This window comes from Hyperolius riggenbachi, chromosome 3 (genome assembly GCF_040937935.1).
Source record: "Hyperolius riggenbachi isolate aHypRig1 chromosome 3, aHypRig1.pri, whole genome shotgun sequence".
NCBI lineage: Eukaryota > Metazoa > Chordata > Amphibia > Anura > Hyperoliidae > Hyperolius > Hyperolius riggenbachi.
The window spans coordinates 86,008,592-86,027,098 of record NC_090648.1 but is presented as its reverse complement, the minus strand read 5'-3'; the positions used below and the strand labels follow the sequence as shown (position 1 = coordinate 86,027,098).

Below are 18,507 nucleotides of genomic sequence, written 5' to 3'. Positions count from 1 at the left end.
TGGGTATTGCCAGAAAGCGCAATTACCCCCAGCACCATTTTCATTTTGTACTATACAGGTAGTCCTGCACTCCTCAACTTATGAACAACCCAGCGATATGGTACAAAAATTTTAATTTAATTCTGTGGGAACAAGTAAAAAAAAATTCAAAAACACTGCGGTTTTTGAGAAAATCAATTTTAAAAAATCAAAACACTTTTTTTGTTGTTGTTTTTTAAACTTTTTTTTAAAGGGAACTTTCAATATACTGTCCATTATAAGCAGGGAAAATAATATGCTCAGAAATGAACCGCAGTACCCGGCACAACAAGGGGAATAGTTGTATGTTTTTATTTATTTTTTATAGGAGAAGAAGTGAATGTGGCCAGCTTCTCCACCCTCTGAGCTACTTTTCCCATGCTCTGAGAATTTTGGGCTGCGACGACTGAGATTGTGGCGCAGAAGGCCTGTGTCCAGCCCTGTAGATTGGAAATGGACAACTGATGAACATCTGTGTGATACAGATAATAGATAGTAACACATCCTGTACATGTATTGTCTTCTGTATCGTAGGAATTATTCACCGGCCTGACAAAGCCAATGAATTTCCAAATTGTTCACCCAGCGCACAGAACTGCCCAAACTCCTCCACCTGTGTGATTACCACTCATGGGTATTACTGTGTATGTAAGAGGGGACTCTTCAATTTCAAAGACCAGACGAATTTCACCTACCCTGGAGGAAAATGTGTTACTGGTAACATACCGCCATCAAGAAACTGATGGCTTTGTATTTTATTTTTTTTGCCTGCTTATTATTAACCGCTGTTCAAGCCTCACTAATTTTTTATGATAATAACAGCAAAAGTCAAAAGAAAAAAAAAAATCAGTACTGAAATAATATATTAGCAGAAGTATGAAAAAAAAAGAATGGTTATTTGGCATTTTTTAAAGAGAACCCGAGGTGGACATGGCTATGTGCCCCCCAACCGCCGCTCTCTGCCCCCCCCCCCCCCACTGCCGCACTATAGCCCCCCTCGGAGGTAAACACAGGGGAGAGGAATTCCCTGTTTAACCACTTAAGCCTATCTGGACGAACATTCTCGTCCAGATAGGCTGCGTGCGCTCCCACCTTTTGGCCATTAGCCCAGCGATCAATTAATGGGTTTATAGCTCCCATTCATTGATCGAAGTCCCCCGCAGAAAAAACGTCCGCCTCTTATCAGAGACTGCGGTTTTTCGGAGTTTAAAAAAGTTTCCCGTCCTCATTCATGATCCTGGAAGCGTGACCGTAAGCTTCCAGGACTTTTTGACTGTGGATATCTTGTGGCCAATTAGTAAAACTACACTCACATCCATTTTTTATTAAATAAATACATTATTTTACATTTAAAATTAGCTGTTTACCTCCCGCACCAAAAATTACCCAAATAACATTTTTAATTAAAAAAAAATTACAATACAAAAAAACCCATAAATAGTTACCTAAGGGTCTGAACCTTTTAAATATGTATGTCAAAGGAGTATATTAATATAATTTTTTGAATTATGGGCTTGTAAATACCGTCTTTCCCCTAAAGTAAAACATCCCCTGAAAATAAGCCCTAGCTGTAAAATCACTTAAGCTGTGAATATAAGGCATCCTCCAATAATAAGACCTAGCACCAGCAACAGCCCACATAACATGTACTTCAGCCGCAGCCCGCATGACCAATTACACATACTGTAGGTACCTGCTACAGTATCATGATCATACCGTAATTTCAGTCCGTGTCTGGGTGATCCCTGAGTATTCATGCCAGGCAGCATCCCTGCAAAAGAAAAGTACAAAAAGAATTTGGAGCTTGGGTATTGCCAGAAAGCGCAATTACCCCCAGCACCATTTTCATTTTGTACTATACAGGTAGTCCTGCACTCCTCAACTTATGAACAACCCAGCGATATGGTACAAAAATTTTAATTTAATTCTGTGGGAACAAGTAAAAAAAAATTCAAAAACACTGCGGTTTTTGAGAAAATCAATTTTAAAAAATCAAAACACTTTTTTTGTTGTTGTTTTTTAAACTTTTTTTTAAAGGGAACTTTCAATATACTGTCCATTATAAGCAGGGAAAATAATATGCTCAGAAATGAACCGCAGTACCCGGCACAACAAGGGGAATAGTTGTATGTTTTTATTTATTTTTTATAGGAGGAGAAGTGAATGTGGCCAGCTTCTCCACCCTCTGAGCTACTTTTCCCATGCTCTGAGAATTTTGGGCTGCGAGGACTGAGATTGTGGCGCAGAAGGCCTGTGTCCAGCCCTGTAGATTGGAAATGGACAACTGATGAACATCTGTGTGATACAGATAATAGATAGTAACACATCCTGTACATGTATTGTCTTCTGTATCGTAGGAATTATTCACCGGCCTGACAAAGCCAATGAATTTCCAAATTGTTCACCCAGCGCACAGAACTGCCCAAACTCCTCCACCTGTGTGATTACCACTCATGGGTATTACTGTGTATGTAAGAGGGGACTCTTCAATTTCAAAGACCAGACGAATTTCACCTACCCTGGAGGAAAATGTGTTACTGGTAACATACCGCCATCAAGAAACTGATGGCTTTGTATTTTATTTTTTTTGCCTGCTTATTATTAACCGCTGTTCAAGCCTCACTAATTTTTTATGATAATAACAGCAAAAGTCAAAAGAAAAAAAAAAATCAGTACTGAAATAATATATTAGCAGAAGTATGAAAAAAAAAGAATTGTTATTTGGCATTTTTTAAAGAGAACCCGAGGTGGACATGGCTATGTGCCCCCCAACCGCCGCTCTCTGCCCCCCCCCCCCCCCACTGCCGCACTATAGCCCCCCTCGGAGGTAAACACTAGTGTTGGGCGAACAGTGTTCGCCACTGTTCGGGTTCTGCAGAACATCACCCTGTTCGGGTGATGTTCGAGTTCGGCCGAACACCTGACGGTGCTCGGCCAAACCGTTCGGCCATATGGCCGAACTAAGAGCGCATGGCCGAACGTTCCCCGAACGTTCGGCTAGCGCTGTGATTGGCCGAACGGGTCACGTGGTTCGGACCCGAACGCGCTCTGATTGGCCGAACTGTCACGTGGTTCGGGTAAATAAATACCCGAACCACGTCATATCTCCGCCATTTGTCTGTGGGTTTAGCTTTGGGTAGGCAGGCAGGGTAGTTCGCGCTCCAGCCACGCTAGCCAGGGTCCCCCCCAGTCATTGTGTGTCGCTGCTGGGAATAGTAGTACACCGCTCGCTCAGCATTCTGTTTACTGCCACTCTGTGTACCTCGCTCAGCCACACTATATAGCATTCTGTTTACTGCCACTCTGTGTCTGCTGGGAATAGTAGTACACCGCTTGCACAGCCACACTATATAGCATTCTGTTTACTGCCACTCTGTGTACCTCGCTCAGCCACACTATATAGCATTCTGTTTACTGCCACTCTGTGTCTGCTGGGAATAGTGGTACACCGCTCGCTCAGCCACACTATATAGCATTCTGTTCACTGTTCTGTGTCTGCTTGGAATAGTGGTACACCGCTCGTTCAGCCACACTATATAGCATTCTGTGTACTGTTCTGTGTCTGCTGGGAACAGTAGTACACCGCTCGTTCAGCCACACTATATAGCATTCTGTGTACTGTTCTGTGTCTGCTGGGAACAGTAGTACACCGCTCGCTCAGCCACACTATATAGCATTCTGTTCACTGTTCTGTGTCTGCTGGGAATAGTGGTACACCGCTCGCTCAGCCACACTATATAGCATTCTGTTCACTGTTCTGTGTCTGCTGGGAATAGTGGTACACCGCTCGCTCAGCCACACTATATAGCATTCTGTTCACTGTTCTGTGTCTGCTGGGAATAGTGGTACACCGCTCGCTCAGCCACACTATATAGCATTCTGTTCACTGTTCTGTGTCTGCTGGGAATAGTGGTACACCGCTCGCTCAGCCACACTATATAGCATTCTGTTTACTGTTCTGTGTCTGCTGGGAATAGTGGTACACCGCTCGCTCAGCCACACTATATAGCATTCTGTTCACTGTTCTGTGTCTGCTGGGAATAGTGGTACACCGCTCGCTCAGCCACACTATATAGCATTCTGTTCACTGTTCTGTGTCTGCTGGGAACAGTAGTACACCGCTCGTTCAGCCACACTATATAGCATTCTGTGTACTGTTCTGTGTCTGCTGGGAACAGTAGTACACCGCTCGTTCAGCCACACTATATAGCATTCTGTGTACTGTTCTGTGTCTGCTGGGAACAGTAGTACACCGCTCGTTCAGCCACACTATATAGCATTCTGTTCACTGTTCTGTGTCTGCTGGGAATAGTGGTACACCGCTCGCTCAGCCACACTATATAGCATTCTGTTCACTGTTCTGTGTCTGCTGGGAATAGTGGTACACCGCTCACCCGTCACTGTATAGCATTGTGCTCTGTGTCGCTGCTGGGAATAGTGGTACTGTATAGCATTTCTGTACTGCCACTGTACTGCTGCCAGTCAGCGTGTACTGTAAGGATAAGTGAAATGAGGAAGAAATCCGGTGAAAGAGGGAGGGGCAAGGGAAGAGGTGTTTCCCCTGACGGTTCACGTACAGGCCACAGGGGAGCACCCAAGAAAACCCACTCAATACCACCCATGTTGTCCAGGACAACAACCCTCACAAATCCAAAAGAACAGGACCAGATAATTACTTGGATGACCTCTCAAGCGTCCAGCAGTGGGTTAAGCAGCACCAGCACATCACGCACGAGGTCCGAGTCCTCAGCCAGTTACAAGGAGCCAGTGGGCACAAAGCTGACACAACCGGCAGCGACACCACGCACACAACTGCCAGATAACCAGTCCGATGAATTACCTCAGGACACAATGGGGTATTCGCAGGAGCTATTCCCAGCCCAACAAACTTCCACCTTTCAAAGGTCAATGGAGGAACAGCCAGAAATGTTGTGCCTGGATTCACAACCGTTAACTGTGGGAAATGTACCGCGCACTGAAATACGAGGCGAGTCCGAAGAGGACTCGGAAACCCAAATCCCAGAGCAATTTGGGCAGGAGGGGTTGCAATTGCAGGAGGTCGGCCGACAAGATCTGGAAGACGACGTTGGAGTGTGCTGCGCAGAGGTTGTTGTGGGGAGCTCTACTCCACGGCGGTGGCCCACAATGACATATGACGAGTTTGAGGAGATGGAAGAGGAGGGTATGGACAATGTGGACAGAGACCCAGATTTTGTTTGTGAACGAGAACATCGCCGTCGTAGCAGCAGCACAGATGAGTCTGTTGAAGAACACACTGCTGCACGAGTTCGCCTTGTGCCACAAGGTAGGCGGCGCGCAATTTCAGGCACCACAAGCGTGGAAGTTCAAGTGAGAGGCAAAAGAGGAGCAAACAGAAATCGCCAGCAAGGAGGCAGGTGCTCCAAAGTCTGGGCTTTCTTTGAAGACTGCACTGAGGATGTTACCATGGCGATTTGCAAGGTGTGCAAGACCCGCCTGAGCAGGGGGAAAAATATTAACAACCTCTCCACCACCAGCATGAGCCGTCACATGCTATCCAAACATCCCACTCTTTGGGCAAACGCGTCAGGACAGGGTACCAGAAACAACACTGCCTCCCTTGGGTTCACCAGACCCGCCTCAGCAGCAGCAGTAGCCCAGCCATTGCGTGGTTCACAACATTCACAAACATCAGACGACGCTGACACTGTCACTTTCCGGAGTAGTGCTCTTGAGGTCTCCCAGTGTTCATCAAACACAACAACCAACAGCCCTTCCGTGTGCAGCGCTACGGTTCAGTTGTCTGTGTCGGAGATGTTTGAGCGCAAGAGGAAATTGCCAGCAAATGACCCCCGGGCCGTGGCAGTAACAGCCAGCATAGCCAAGCTTCTGGCCTGCGAAATGCTGCCATATCGATTGGTGGAGACAAACAGCTTCAAGGGCATGATGTCAGTGGCCATCCCACGTTACGTGGTTCCCAGCCGCTACCACTTTGCACGCTCTGCAGTGCCTGAGTTGCATGAGCACGTGGTCAGCAAAATAACCCGAAGCTTGAAGAATGCCGTTGCCTGCAAGGTTCACCTCACCACTGACACCTGGACGAGTGCGTTCGGCCAGGGTCGATACATCTCCCTTACCGCGCACTGGGTGAACCTTGTGGAGCCTGGCAGCGATTCCTCACCTGCTACGGCACGGGTGTTGCCCACGCCACAAACAGCTGCACCGCCGTCCCTCCCACTGGATAACAGCAGCACCTACCTCTCTGACTCCTTCTCCTCCAACGCATCTCAAAGCTGTACCTCATCCGGAAACGCTAACCCAGCAGCAGTAGGATCGTGGAAGCAGTGCAGCACAGCTGTTGGCATGCGTCAGCAAGCGTTGCTGAAGCTAATCTGCCTTGGGGATAAGCAGCACACAGGGGAGGAAATTTGGAGGGGAATAAAGGAACAGACGGATTTGTGGCTGGCACCGCTGGACCTGAAACCGGGCATGGTTGTGTGTGATAATGGGAGTAATCTCATTCGCGCTTTAAGGTTGGCTAAGCTGACACACATCCCTTGCCTGGCGCACGTGATGAACCTAGTAGTTCAGCGGTTCCTGAGGACATACCCAGGCGTGCCCGATCTGCTGTTGAAGGTGCGTCGAGTGTCCAAACATTGTAGAAATTCCAGTACTGCTTCGGGGGCACTCGCCAAGATGCAGGAGCGCTTCAATCTCCCCCACCATCGCTTGCTGTGTGATGTCCCTACGCGCTGGAATTCTACGCTGCACATGCTAGCCCGCTTTTGCGAGCAGAAGAGTGCAGTGGTCCAGTACATGACGGCGCAGTACCGAGGCGCATCCGGCCAGCTGCCAAGCTTCTGTGGATCCGATTGGGCCAACATGTTGGACCTCTGCCAAGTCCTCCAAAATTTTGAGCAATCCACGTTGCTTGTGAGCAGTGACAACTCTTCAGTCAGCATTACCATACCACTGCTGTGTTTACTGAAGAGGTCGATGTTAAAAATCAAGGAAACAGCTGTCATGATGCAACTGGGGGAATCTGAAGGAGAAAACGATCAGCGTGATGGTACCAACATCAGGCCATCCGCCTCAGGGAACGCTGGCCCCAGCAGCTATGACGAAGAAGAGGAGGAGGAACAGCTGGAGTTGGAGCAGGAATTTCATGCCACCACTGACGAGGGCCAGAGCGGTGCACGTTGGACTTCCACAATTCAACGCGAATGGTCAGCAGAAGCAGACCAGGAGGAAGGTGACGACTATGATGCATCACAACAACTATCACAACGCTCACAAGAGGATGATGAGGATTCTGGTAGGACTCTGGCACACATGGCTCAATTCATGCTAGACTGCATTGAACGTGACCCACGCATTGTGCGCATTCTGGACAACACCAATTACTGGGTTTATACCCTTCTGGATCCACGGTACAAACACAATGTTCCAAAACTGCTTGAAGAAAGAGTCAGACAGGTCAAAATGGAAGAATACCAGCAGGCCCTTGTGGAGACTTTAGAGAGGAGATTGACATCCTCCCCCTCCTCTAGCCAGTTGTACGCAGACAGACTGACTTCCGCAAACCCAGGACGACCAGGAGGGCAGCAAACAACGCAAGCCGCAGCTAGTACCCAAAAGGGAATGGTATCGGCAGTGTCCTTGGAGTGGGAAAATTTTCTGACACCCATGCAGCCGCAGCCCACTGAACAGCAAGCGTGCAGATCCACCTCCAACACCGATCGCCTGGAGAAGATGGTCAAGGACTACATGTCAGATGGCGTAGCTGTGTCGAACCATCCATCTGCACCCTTCAACTATTGGGTATCGAAGCTAGACACCTGGCACGAACTGGCAATGTACGCAATAGAGGTGCTGGCTTGCCCGGCAGCCAGCGTTATGTCGGAACGCTGTTTCAGTGCTGCCGGAGGCATCGTCACAGATCGGCGTATCCGCCTCTCTACAGACAATGCAGACCGTCTGACTCAAATTAAAATGAATCAATCCTGGATTGGAAATGACTACGCAACACTCCAGGACCCCAACCAAGTAACATGACCAATGAACATCTGGGATGGTGTTGCGTTTCCGGGCCCTGTTTATTGAACCTCTCATCTGTATTACATTTATGACTGCATGGCGGCAAAAAGCATTGCTGCTATATCCGCACGCTTTTTGTCCACATGCAAGGCCTGGGTTGTTGTGTCTCACAAAGCGTGGCCTTCTCCTCCTGCGCCTGCTCCTGTTCCATCACGTCTGCTGCTGCTGGGTTAGCGTTGCCGCGTGGTCCCTGTTTATTGAACCACTTATCTTTATTACATTTATGACTGCATGGCGGTACAAAGCATGCTATCCGCACGCTTCTTGCCCTCATGCAAGGCCTGGGTTGTTGTGTCTCACAAAGCGTGGCCTTCTCCTCCTGCGCCTCCTCCTGTTCCATCACGTCTGCTGCTGCTGGGTTAGCGTTGCCGCGTGGTCCCTGTTTATTGAACCACTTATCTTTATTACATTTATGACTGCATGGCCGTACAAAGCCTGCTATCCGCACGCTTCTTGCCCTCATGCAAGGCCTGGGTTGTTGTGTCTCACAAAGCGTGGCCTTCTCCTCCTGCGCCTGCTCCTGTTCCATCACGTCTGCTGCTGCTGGGTTAGCGTTGCCGCGTGGTCCCTGTTTATTGAACCACTTATCTTTATTACATTTATGACTGCATGGCGGTACAAAGCCTGCTATCCGCACGCTTCTTGCCCTCATGCAAGGCCTGGGTTGTTGTGTCTCACAAAGCGTGGCCTTCTCCTCCTGCGCCTGCTCCTGTTCCATCACGTCTGCTGCTGCTGGGTTAGCGTTGCCGCGTGGTCCCTGTTTATTGAACCACTTATCTTTATTACATTTATGACTGCATGGCGGTACAAAGCCTGCTATCCGCACGCTTCTTGCCCTCATGCAAGGCCGGGGTTGTTGTGTCTCACAAAGCGTGGCCTTCTTCTCCTCCTGCGCCACCCTCCTCCTGTTCCATCACGTGTGCTGCTGCTGGGTTAGCGTTACCGGTCCCTTTTCCTGGAACCTCTTATATGTATTACATTTATGACTGCATGCCGACAAAAAACATGTTACCTGTGCAAAGAAAACAGACATTTCCCGCATTTAAAAGACAGTTTTCCCTTTGAAACTTTAAAATCGATTTTCTCAAAAACTATAAGCTCTTTTTGCTAATTTTTTTTTCCTCTTGTACCCACTCCCAAGGTGCACATACCCTGCAAATTTGGGGTATGTAGCATGTAAGGAGGCTTTACAAACCACAAAAGTTCGGGTCCCCATTGACTTCCATTATGTTCGGAGTTCGGGTCGAACACCCGAACATCGCGGCCATGTTCGGCCTGTTCGGCCCGAACCCGAACATCTAGATGTTCGCCCAACACTAGTAAACACAGGGGAGAGGAATTCCCTGTTTAACCACTTAAGCCTATCTGGACGAACATTCTCGTCCAGATAGGCTGCGTGCGCTCCCACCTTTTGGCCATTAGCCCAGCGATCAATTAATGGGTTTATAGCTCCCATTCATTGATCGAAGTCCCCCGCAGAAAAAACGTCAGCCTCTTATCAGAGACTGCGGTTTTTCGGAGTTTAAAAAAGTTTCCCGTCCTCATTCATGATCCTGGAAGCGTGATCGTAAGCTTCCAGGACTTTTTGACTGTGGATATCTTGTGGCCAATTAGTAAAACTACACTCACATCCATTTTTTATTAAATAAATACATTATTTTACATTTAAAATTAGCTGTTTACCTCCCACACCAAAAATTACCCAAATAACATTTTTAATTAAAAAAAAATTACAATACAAAAAAACCCATAAATAGTTACCTAAGGGTCTGAACCTTTTAAATATGTATGTCAAAGGAGTATATTAATATAATTTTTTGAATTATGAGCTTGTAAATACCGTCTTTCCCCTAAAGTAAAACATCCCCTGAAAATAAGCCCTAGCTGTAAAATCACTTAAGCTGTGAATATAAGGCATCCTCCAATAATAAGACCTAGCACCAGCAACAGCCCACATAACATGTACTTCAGCCGCAGCCCGCATGACCAATTACACATACTGTAGGTACCTGCTACAGTATCATGATCATACCGTAATTTCAGTCCGTGTCTGGGTGATCCCTGAGTATTCATGCCAGGCAGCATCCCTGCACAGTGAGCTGGCCTGCATGACATGTTGCAGATACCGCTATCGGTATCATCAAATTGCAGACAGTCTATGCGTGGGCTCCGGGGTCACTCTCTCCATTCATGCCAGCATCCATGCACAGTGACCCAGTTCATCCATTGCCTCCTTCACCTCCATTTGTAATTTAACACAAGCTCCGATATTAAAGAGTTCTAATTGGCCACAAAAGTCTCAGAGGCGGGGTCATGCTTCGTTTTGGGCCAATCACTGCACTCGCTGCTACTCAGCGAGTGCAATGATTGGTCCAGTAACGGAGCCATGATCCCGCCTCTGAGACTACCGGTATTGTGGCCAATTAGAACACTTTAATATCGGAGCTTGAACTGTTGTTCCGCGCTACACAGGCAGCCAGCATGGGGACACACATCGTGCAGTGCAGATCAAGCACTTGTCATGTCATCCTTACACACAGAAGGTTTATCAACTGTGTGCAGGGATGACATGACGTGCCTGATCGGCACTATAACTGTACAATGAGCAACTGGCAGAACCGGCCAGCGTGGGGACACATTGTGCAGTGCCAATGTAAGACATCCCTGAAAATAAGCCCTAGCACACTTTTTGGAGCAAAAATTAATATAAGACACTGTCTTATTTTTTAGGGGAAACACGGTAGTGATGCAAATTGAAAAAATGCATCTTTATTTCCAAATAAAATATCGGCGCAATACATTGTGATAGTGACATAATTCAAATGGTGTAATAAGCGGGACAAATGGGCAAATAAAATACATAGGCTTTAATTACGGTAGCATGTATTAATTTCAAACTATAATGGCCAAAAACTGAGAAATAATGATTTTTTTCCATTTCTTTCTTAACCACCCTGGCGTTCTATTAAGATCGCCAGGGCGGCTGCGGGAGGGTTTTTTTTAAATAAAAAAAAAACTATTTCATGCAGCCAACTGAAAGTTGGCTGCATGAAAGCCCACTAGAGGGCGCTCCGGAGGCGTTCTTCCGATCGCCTCCGGCGCCCAAAATAAACAAGGAAGGCCGCAATGAGCGGCCTTCCTTGTTTTGCTTACATCGTCGCCATAGCGACGAGCGGAGTGACGTCATGGACGTCAGCCGACGTCCTGACGTCAGCCGCCTCCGATCCAGCCCTTAGCGCTGGCCGGAACTTTTTGTTCCGGCTACGCTGGGCTCAGGCGGCTGGGGGGACCCTCTTTCGCCGCTGCTCGCGGTGGATCGCCGCAGAGCGGCGGCGATCAGGCAGCACACGCGGCTGGCAAAGTGCCGGCTGCGTGTGCTGCTCTTTATTTGATGAAAATCGGCCCAGCAGGGCCTGAGCGGCAGCCTCCGGCGGTGATGGACGAGCTGAGCTCGTCCATACCGCCCGGCTGGTTAATATACCTGTTAAAATGGATTTAGAATAAAATAATTCTTAGCAAAATGTATCACCCAAAGAAAGCCTAATTGGTGGCGGAAAAAACAAGATATAGATCAATTCATTGTGATGAGTAGTGATAGCGTTATTGGCAAATTAATGGGAGGTGAAAGTTGCTCAGATGCAAAAAATGAACAACCCTGTGGGCTGAAGTGGTTAAAATGCCCGCCAGGGGCGTACCTGCAGGGTTTCCTGTCCTGCCATTGGGCAGCACCTCCTGCCGCTCCCCTGCCTCCCTGCACGCTATGAGAGACACACAGTCTCTCAGGGCAGCTACGTGACCCACGGGACATGTAAGTTAAAGTGGGCCATTGCAGCCCACGGGAGTAGCGGGAGCGGCATTTTTTTGCAGCTACCTGATCCACTAAGCCCTGCGGATCAGGTAGCCTACTTTTTTTTGCATTTTTGAGCCCACCTCAGGCTCTCATTAAAGGCATATTTAAGTGAGGGGGAAAAATGAATTTAACTTAACTGGGGCTTCTTGCAGCCCTCTTGAGTCCTCCTATGCCCAAATCATCTTCCTAGTTCCCTTCGGTAATCAGCGGCGACCCCCACAAAACCAGCCCGTTGCTGCGAGTTGCCGGGTACTGCGCATGCATGGCCCCAAGCTGCACGCATCCTGATCGGGCTCCCATGCCGAAAGCATTCTGTGCACAGGCAGTACACGAAAAAACCGCTACTGCGCATGCACACAGGTCCCCCAATAGACCAAAAAGCAGCATTAGGGGCCCTGTTTTGCAACAAATTTCCCTCCTGGGCACCTGAGCCAGCTGCTGACCCTCCCTCCCAATCACCACTCAACTTAAATGTGCTCCCCCGGGGAAGAGTCTTTGGCAGCGTAGCTTCTCTCCTGCCCCCCAGCACAGATGAGACGCTACTCTACAAAAGACTCTGCAGAGTCCCCAGGGAGCAATAGTTATGATTGGGGAGACACCTTTGGGGCCCTACAGGCTCTGGGGCCCTGGGGCAATTGCCCCTTTGCCTCTATGGTAGCGCCAGCCCTGCATGCACAGAGCACTCTCGACTGATTAGGGACACGCATGCGCAGTAGTTGATGACTCGCTGGTGATGGGCTGGCTTTGTGGGGATCACCGCTACTTACCGGAGAAAACCAGGAAGACGATGTGGGCACTGGAGGATGCCATCTATAACATCACTAACATAGTTTTCCCTTATCGCTTTGTTGATGCATAAATATTAATTATTCCTAACACGCAAATGGTGAGCAGCAAATAATTAATCTATTGACATCTTAAGGGATATTCCTTAAATAAGCTCCACTTTTTTGGACGCCAGCCTTGTTGCCTGTTTTTAAGCCCAGTTTACATGAATGGTTTCTCAGCATCGAATCGCAACATTTTACCACCAATAAACAGCTCCTGTGAAATCTGCATTCGTACCAATGTGGAAGGGTACATAAGAGCAGTATTAGGACATCCCGTCTGAGGGTGGTCAAGTAAACACAGTATCCAGTATCTGAGCAAATAATAAATGATGAGGTCGGAACCCATATATGTGGCCAAACACCACCAATGGAAACAGTAAAAGGGAATCTGAAGTGAAAATAAACTTGTGAGATAATGAATTGTATGTGAAGTACAGCTAAGAAATAGAACATTAGTAGTAAAAAAAAAAGGAGTCTCATATTTTTTCCAGCAGAAGAAGAGTTAAAAAAAAACTTGAATTGTTATCTATGTAAAAGAGCTTCTCTGAGCTCTGCAACCCAACTTGGGTTGGCTACAGTACTATTTATTTTCTGAAGCACTTATACAAGAAACAGTGAGAGACAGCTTCGGATAAGGTTTTAATGCAGGGGGATTCAAAGGGTCATTAGCTCTGCTCTGTTTCAGAGTGTGGTTTTAAAAAACAGTGTGGTTTGTACATCACATGTATGACAGAATGAAGCAAAAAAAAAAGCTACAGTATATAACTGAAGATAAAAATAGTAGACTATTTTCTTTGCTACTAATGTTCTATTCATTTTCCATACACGTACAATTCATTATATCATACTTTTTCCTCTTCAGTGTCACTTTAAGTCATTTATTTGCACATATCAAGTATTTTCAGAGTATTTTACACTATTCCCTCCATCCTTGGATTTCTTCCTTGCTTTGAATGCTCCATAGTTCAGCCATGCCAAATAAGATATAGCTTGGTTAAGAAACTCATACAAGCACAGGAGGAATGGCCCTGTCGGTACAATCTCAATGATAGGTCGTATTTTGTGGTCTACATGAGGAGGGATGCCTTCCAGGAGCCCTTTCAGACTATGGACCCTGGTTGTGATAAGATGTTTTTGGAAGACCAAGAAGATTTTGGTACGTATTATTCTATTTTTCTCCTATAACTGTGCGTTGAGCTGTTATTTCATTTTGCTTTTACATGATTCTTAACTGGCAACCACGTGGAGCGCGTGTGTGGGAAGAAGAGTGTGAAGATGGAGCCAGCGGTGGATACTGACAGGTAACGTATTCATATACGGGGCAATGGAGGGCGGGGAATATTTTACACTAGGGGGGAGCAAAGCTGGGGGTTCCGTCATGTCTGTTACTCCCCCCGATATCGCATGCCGTTACCGCTGCGCACCCAGTCGAGCACGTCAAGTTGACATCTTGCAGTGTGTCTGGTCGATATTCATCGCATCGTCCATCAGTGGCATTGGTTTTCATCCTTTTTGATTATATTAATCGAATCAGATGGTCGATCAGCCCCAAGTGGCCTGATGTATGGCCACCTTTAAATGTATTTTATTGATGAGGTTTGGAAATATCTCCTTGGAGAAACTCAGGAGAAATGTTAATAAGGTGTGGCAAATATGGCAGTTAATAAGATATGGCCAATCTCTTTTAGGTGGAAATTCCATTGTTATAATGCACATCACCAAGGCAAAAACTATTTTTATTTTTCCGCAAAACAAAATGTAAAAATTATTACCATAATCTATGTGGCATTCATTCATAAAAAAATGTAATTTGCTAGAACAGACAAATCATTCTTTGAGTATATTTGTTTTAGAAATATCCCTTATGATACAATTAACATCTAATACAAAATACTAACATCTGCTGTATCTGCTGAATGTTCTAATGTGCTTATAGCCACATTGCTGATCATGAATGGAGTTCCGCCCACTTTTGTCTAGGCTAATATGACAGGTTCTGGCGTCATTCAGACACTCTGCTACTGTCATCCCTTATATGGAAATTGTTCTAAAGAATAAAATAGTTTTTGTTGTCTATAGAAACTGATCAGATTTCCTCATTTTTAACCCTAGAAAAGCGACTAATTGGTTGCTATGGGGAACATTATCCTTTAGAATAGTTTTTAAGCATGAGGCACCTTGGTGATGACATCATCACGGAACGAAGACTAAGCTGCACCAATCAGATAAACTGGGGCAGATTAATCAACACAGGTACAAAGAAAATTAGAGCAATTGCTCAGGGCAACCAATCATGATGCAGCTGATGTATAAAACCTGCTTATCCTCTTACCCACAGGTACTAACAAACCTGTTCACTTATTTTCTGGAGTATATTTAAGTGCTGTATATTGTATTGTAAATTTGTAATATTGCTACACTGCATTACCAAAATATTGCAGTGCCAAAAAAAAACACATTGACCTGTTCTGTCCATTCCAAGTCCCACCTTTCTGTTCCAAAAATGGAAGCAACCTTACATGTTCCTGCCAACCTGGATTCAATGTGACGAAGGAAAATGGACGTTACTACTGTACAAGTAAGAAACTGCAAAAGCTTGTTACTTCCACGGCTGTGGAGTCGGAGTCGGGGGAATTTTGGGTGCCTGGAGTCGGAGTCAGTGAAAAAATGCACCGACTCCGACTCCTAATGAATTTAAACTGTAATTAAAATAGAAAATATGATAAAATGTTCTATTTCTTAAATAATAGTCATCAGAAATCATTTTTATATACAGTAATAGCTGTGCTTAGTCCACAAAAATTAAATAAACCAATCAAAATTAGTTACTTGTGCTGCTTCAGTAAAGCAGTCCCCGTATATTTAGAGTAAGATATACACATCTGATTGTGACTGTATATATGATGTGTACACAGGAATCTTTTATCTATATACTAAATAACATCTATGCTGTAAGAATAAAGCCTGATGTGTAGCTGTGTCACTAATAGAGATGGTCAATGAGATGGAAATAATTCTGCGTTGATGCTGGTGTATGCAAATGTATAAATGCTCTTTGCTCATGAAATCAAATAATTTTATATGCTTTTAAAATTTCGTTTGGTGACTACAAATTCAAGGGTACCTGAGATGGATAAAAAGAAAAGTTTTATACATACCTGGGGCTTCCTCCATCCACCTTCAGGCCAATCAGTCCCTCGCTGTCCTCCTCCACCACCTGGATCTTCTGTTATGAGTCCCGGTAATTCACCCAGTCAGCGCAGTCCGGCCGCGTGCTGCTCCTACAGCCAGGAGCATTCTGCACTTGCGCAATAGTGCTGTGCAGGTGTAGTACGCTTCCGGTGGCGGAGTGTGTGCATGTGCACTACGCCAGACTGGCTCAAGTACCTGGACGCATAGCAGAAGATCGAGGTGGCGGAGGAGGACAGCGAGGGACTGATTAGCCTGAAGGGGGCTGGAGGAAGGCCCAGTTATGTATAAAACTTTAATTTCATCTGTCTCAGGTTTACTTTGTTACACAGTAGTACTCTACATATGCACTCCCCACAGAGCTGCAGGGAATCCACTGAGAATGCTGTGCACATTGAACACAGAGGTGTTGTCTATCACCCATAAACCTGGTTCAGATTGTGCATGAAGAATGTGTAATAGAAGAAGAATCGCCTCATTCTCCTGCAGAGTACCTGCACATCACTCTTACATGTACCCACAGTCACATTGCCTAGGGCCTGATCCATGTTCAGATTGTGCATGAAGAATGTGTAATAGAGGAAGAATCTCCTCGTTCCCCTGCAGCGTACCTGCACATCATTCTTACATGTACCCACAGTTACATTGCCTAGGGCCTGATAGATGTTGTTTCTTTGTTCCAGTCTGTACCCTCTACAAGTACTATTACCAATGACTAGTTTTAGCCTATGACTAAAGGGAATAAATATGGCAGTCTCCATATCCTTATCACTTCAGTTGTCTTTTAAAATTCATAAGCGTTGGCAGATAAGAGATGCATTTGATGTTACATACATTCAATCAACAAGATTGTAATATGCAAATTAGAGGAGTCGGAGTCGGTGGAATCCTAAACTGAGGAGTCAGAGTCAGAGAATGTTTGTACCGACTCCACAGCCCTGGTTACTTGCCCCAGTCCTAATAAAATCCTATGAGTTAATTGGGCTTCATGGTTTAAAAAGGCCTTTCTGCAGTACACATGGTTTTGTAAAATGAAAGTGACAGTTCTCTCTGAGGACTCTGGTGGGAAGCTTGGTTCTATCTAATGATAGGACTCTATGGATTGATATGCACTGTGGTTTAATATGACTCTGTAGGGTGATAGGGTTCTGTGGGGTGATGGGGCTCTATGGGGTGATAGGGCTCTGTGGGGTTATAGGGCTCTGTGTGGTGATAGGGATATGTGGGGTGATAGGGCTCTGTGGGGTGAAAGGGCTCTGTGGGGTGATAGGGCTCTGTGAGGTGATAGGGCTCTGTGTGGAGATAGGGCTATGTGTGGTGATAGGGCTCAGTGGGGTGATGGGGCTCTGTGGGATGATGGGGCTCTGTGGAAGAGGTAGGGCTCTGTGCAGGGCCGGATTTGTACTCTTTACCGCCCTAGGCCACTATCACCAGCTGCCCCCTTCAGTAGGTAGCGAGATGACCCCTCCCCCTTCCCTCTAGTATAGGTAGCCTGATGACCCCTCCCCCCAGTATAGGTAGCCAGATGACTCCTCCCCCTTTCCCTCCAGTTAAGGTAGCCAGATGACTCCCTTAATCCCTCCTTTTCCCACTCCCCCTCTCAGTATAGGTAGCCAGCTCACCTTCACACCGCAGCAGCCATCAGTGTCACTCATTTCTCCGCTCGTCTCCAGTGCAGAAGCTTCCTCTTCCTTTCCTTCTCCAATGCTGCCCAAGTCTATAGCCGCTGGCCACAATGCAAACGTGCACAGAGAGCAAGGTGGCTGCTGCACAGACAGTTAGCCGCAGAGTACCACGGTCAGGCGCTCGTCTGATCTCCCTGCATTGCAGCATTTGCAAGCTTGCAAATGCTGCACCAGTTTAGCCTGCTGCCTTGGTGCCCTTGCTCCTGTGGTGCCCTAGGCCATGGCCTAGGTGGCCTAGGCCTAAATCCGGCCCTGGCTCTGTGGGGTAATAGGGTTCTGTGGGGTGATGGGGCTCTGTGGGGTGATAGGGCTCTGTGTGGAGATAGGGCTATGTGTGGTGATAGGGCTCAGTGGGGTGATGGGGCTCTGTGGGATGATGGGGCTCTGTGGAAGAGGTAGGGCTCTGTGGGGTAATAGGGTTCTGTGGGGTGATGGGGCTCTGTGTGGAGATAGGGCTCTGTGTGGTGATAGGGCACTGTGGAGAGATAGGTCTCTGTGGGGTGATAGGGCTCTGTGGGTTGATAGGGCTCTGTGGGGTGATAGGGCTCTGTGGGGTTATAGGGCTCTGTCGGGTGATAGAGCTCTGTGAGGTGGTGGGGCTCTGTGTGGTGATAGGGCTCTGTGGGGTGATAGGGCTCTGTGTGGTGATAGGGCTCTGTGGGGTGATAGGGCTCTGTGGGATGATGAGGCTCTGTGGGATGATAGGGCTCTGTGGAAAGATAGGACTCTGTGGGGTTATAGGGCTCTGTGGGGTGATGGGGCTCTGTGAGGTGGTGGGGCTCTGTGGAGAGATAGGGCTATGTGTGGTGATAGGGCTCTGTGGAGTGATGGGGCTCTGTGTATATGGCTGTGTAGCTTG

At 46.9% G+C, this 18,507-nt stretch overlaps 1 protein-coding gene across 3 annotated transcripts in view; it reads left to right on the top strand.

Annotated features, from left to right (window-relative positions):
• Positions 1 to 18,507, top strand: part of ADGRE5 (adhesion G protein-coupled receptor E5) — a 239,572-nt gene that overhangs the window by 82,455 nt on the left and 138,610 nt on the right. For 2 of the 3 annotated variants that reach the window (XM_068274493.1, XM_068274494.1), the window contains exons 4-6: positions 553 to 735; positions 2,376 to 2,558; positions 15,257 to 15,352. The exons of the other annotated variant lie outside the window; for it this stretch is intronic. In XM_068274493.1, coding sequence (XP_068130594.1) covers positions 553 to 735; positions 2,376 to 2,558; positions 15,257 to 15,352 — 462 coding nt within the window. The remainder of the gene's footprint in view (positions 1 to 552; positions 736 to 2,375; positions 2,559 to 15,256; positions 15,353 to 18,507) is intronic. 3 annotated transcript variants of the gene reach the window in all.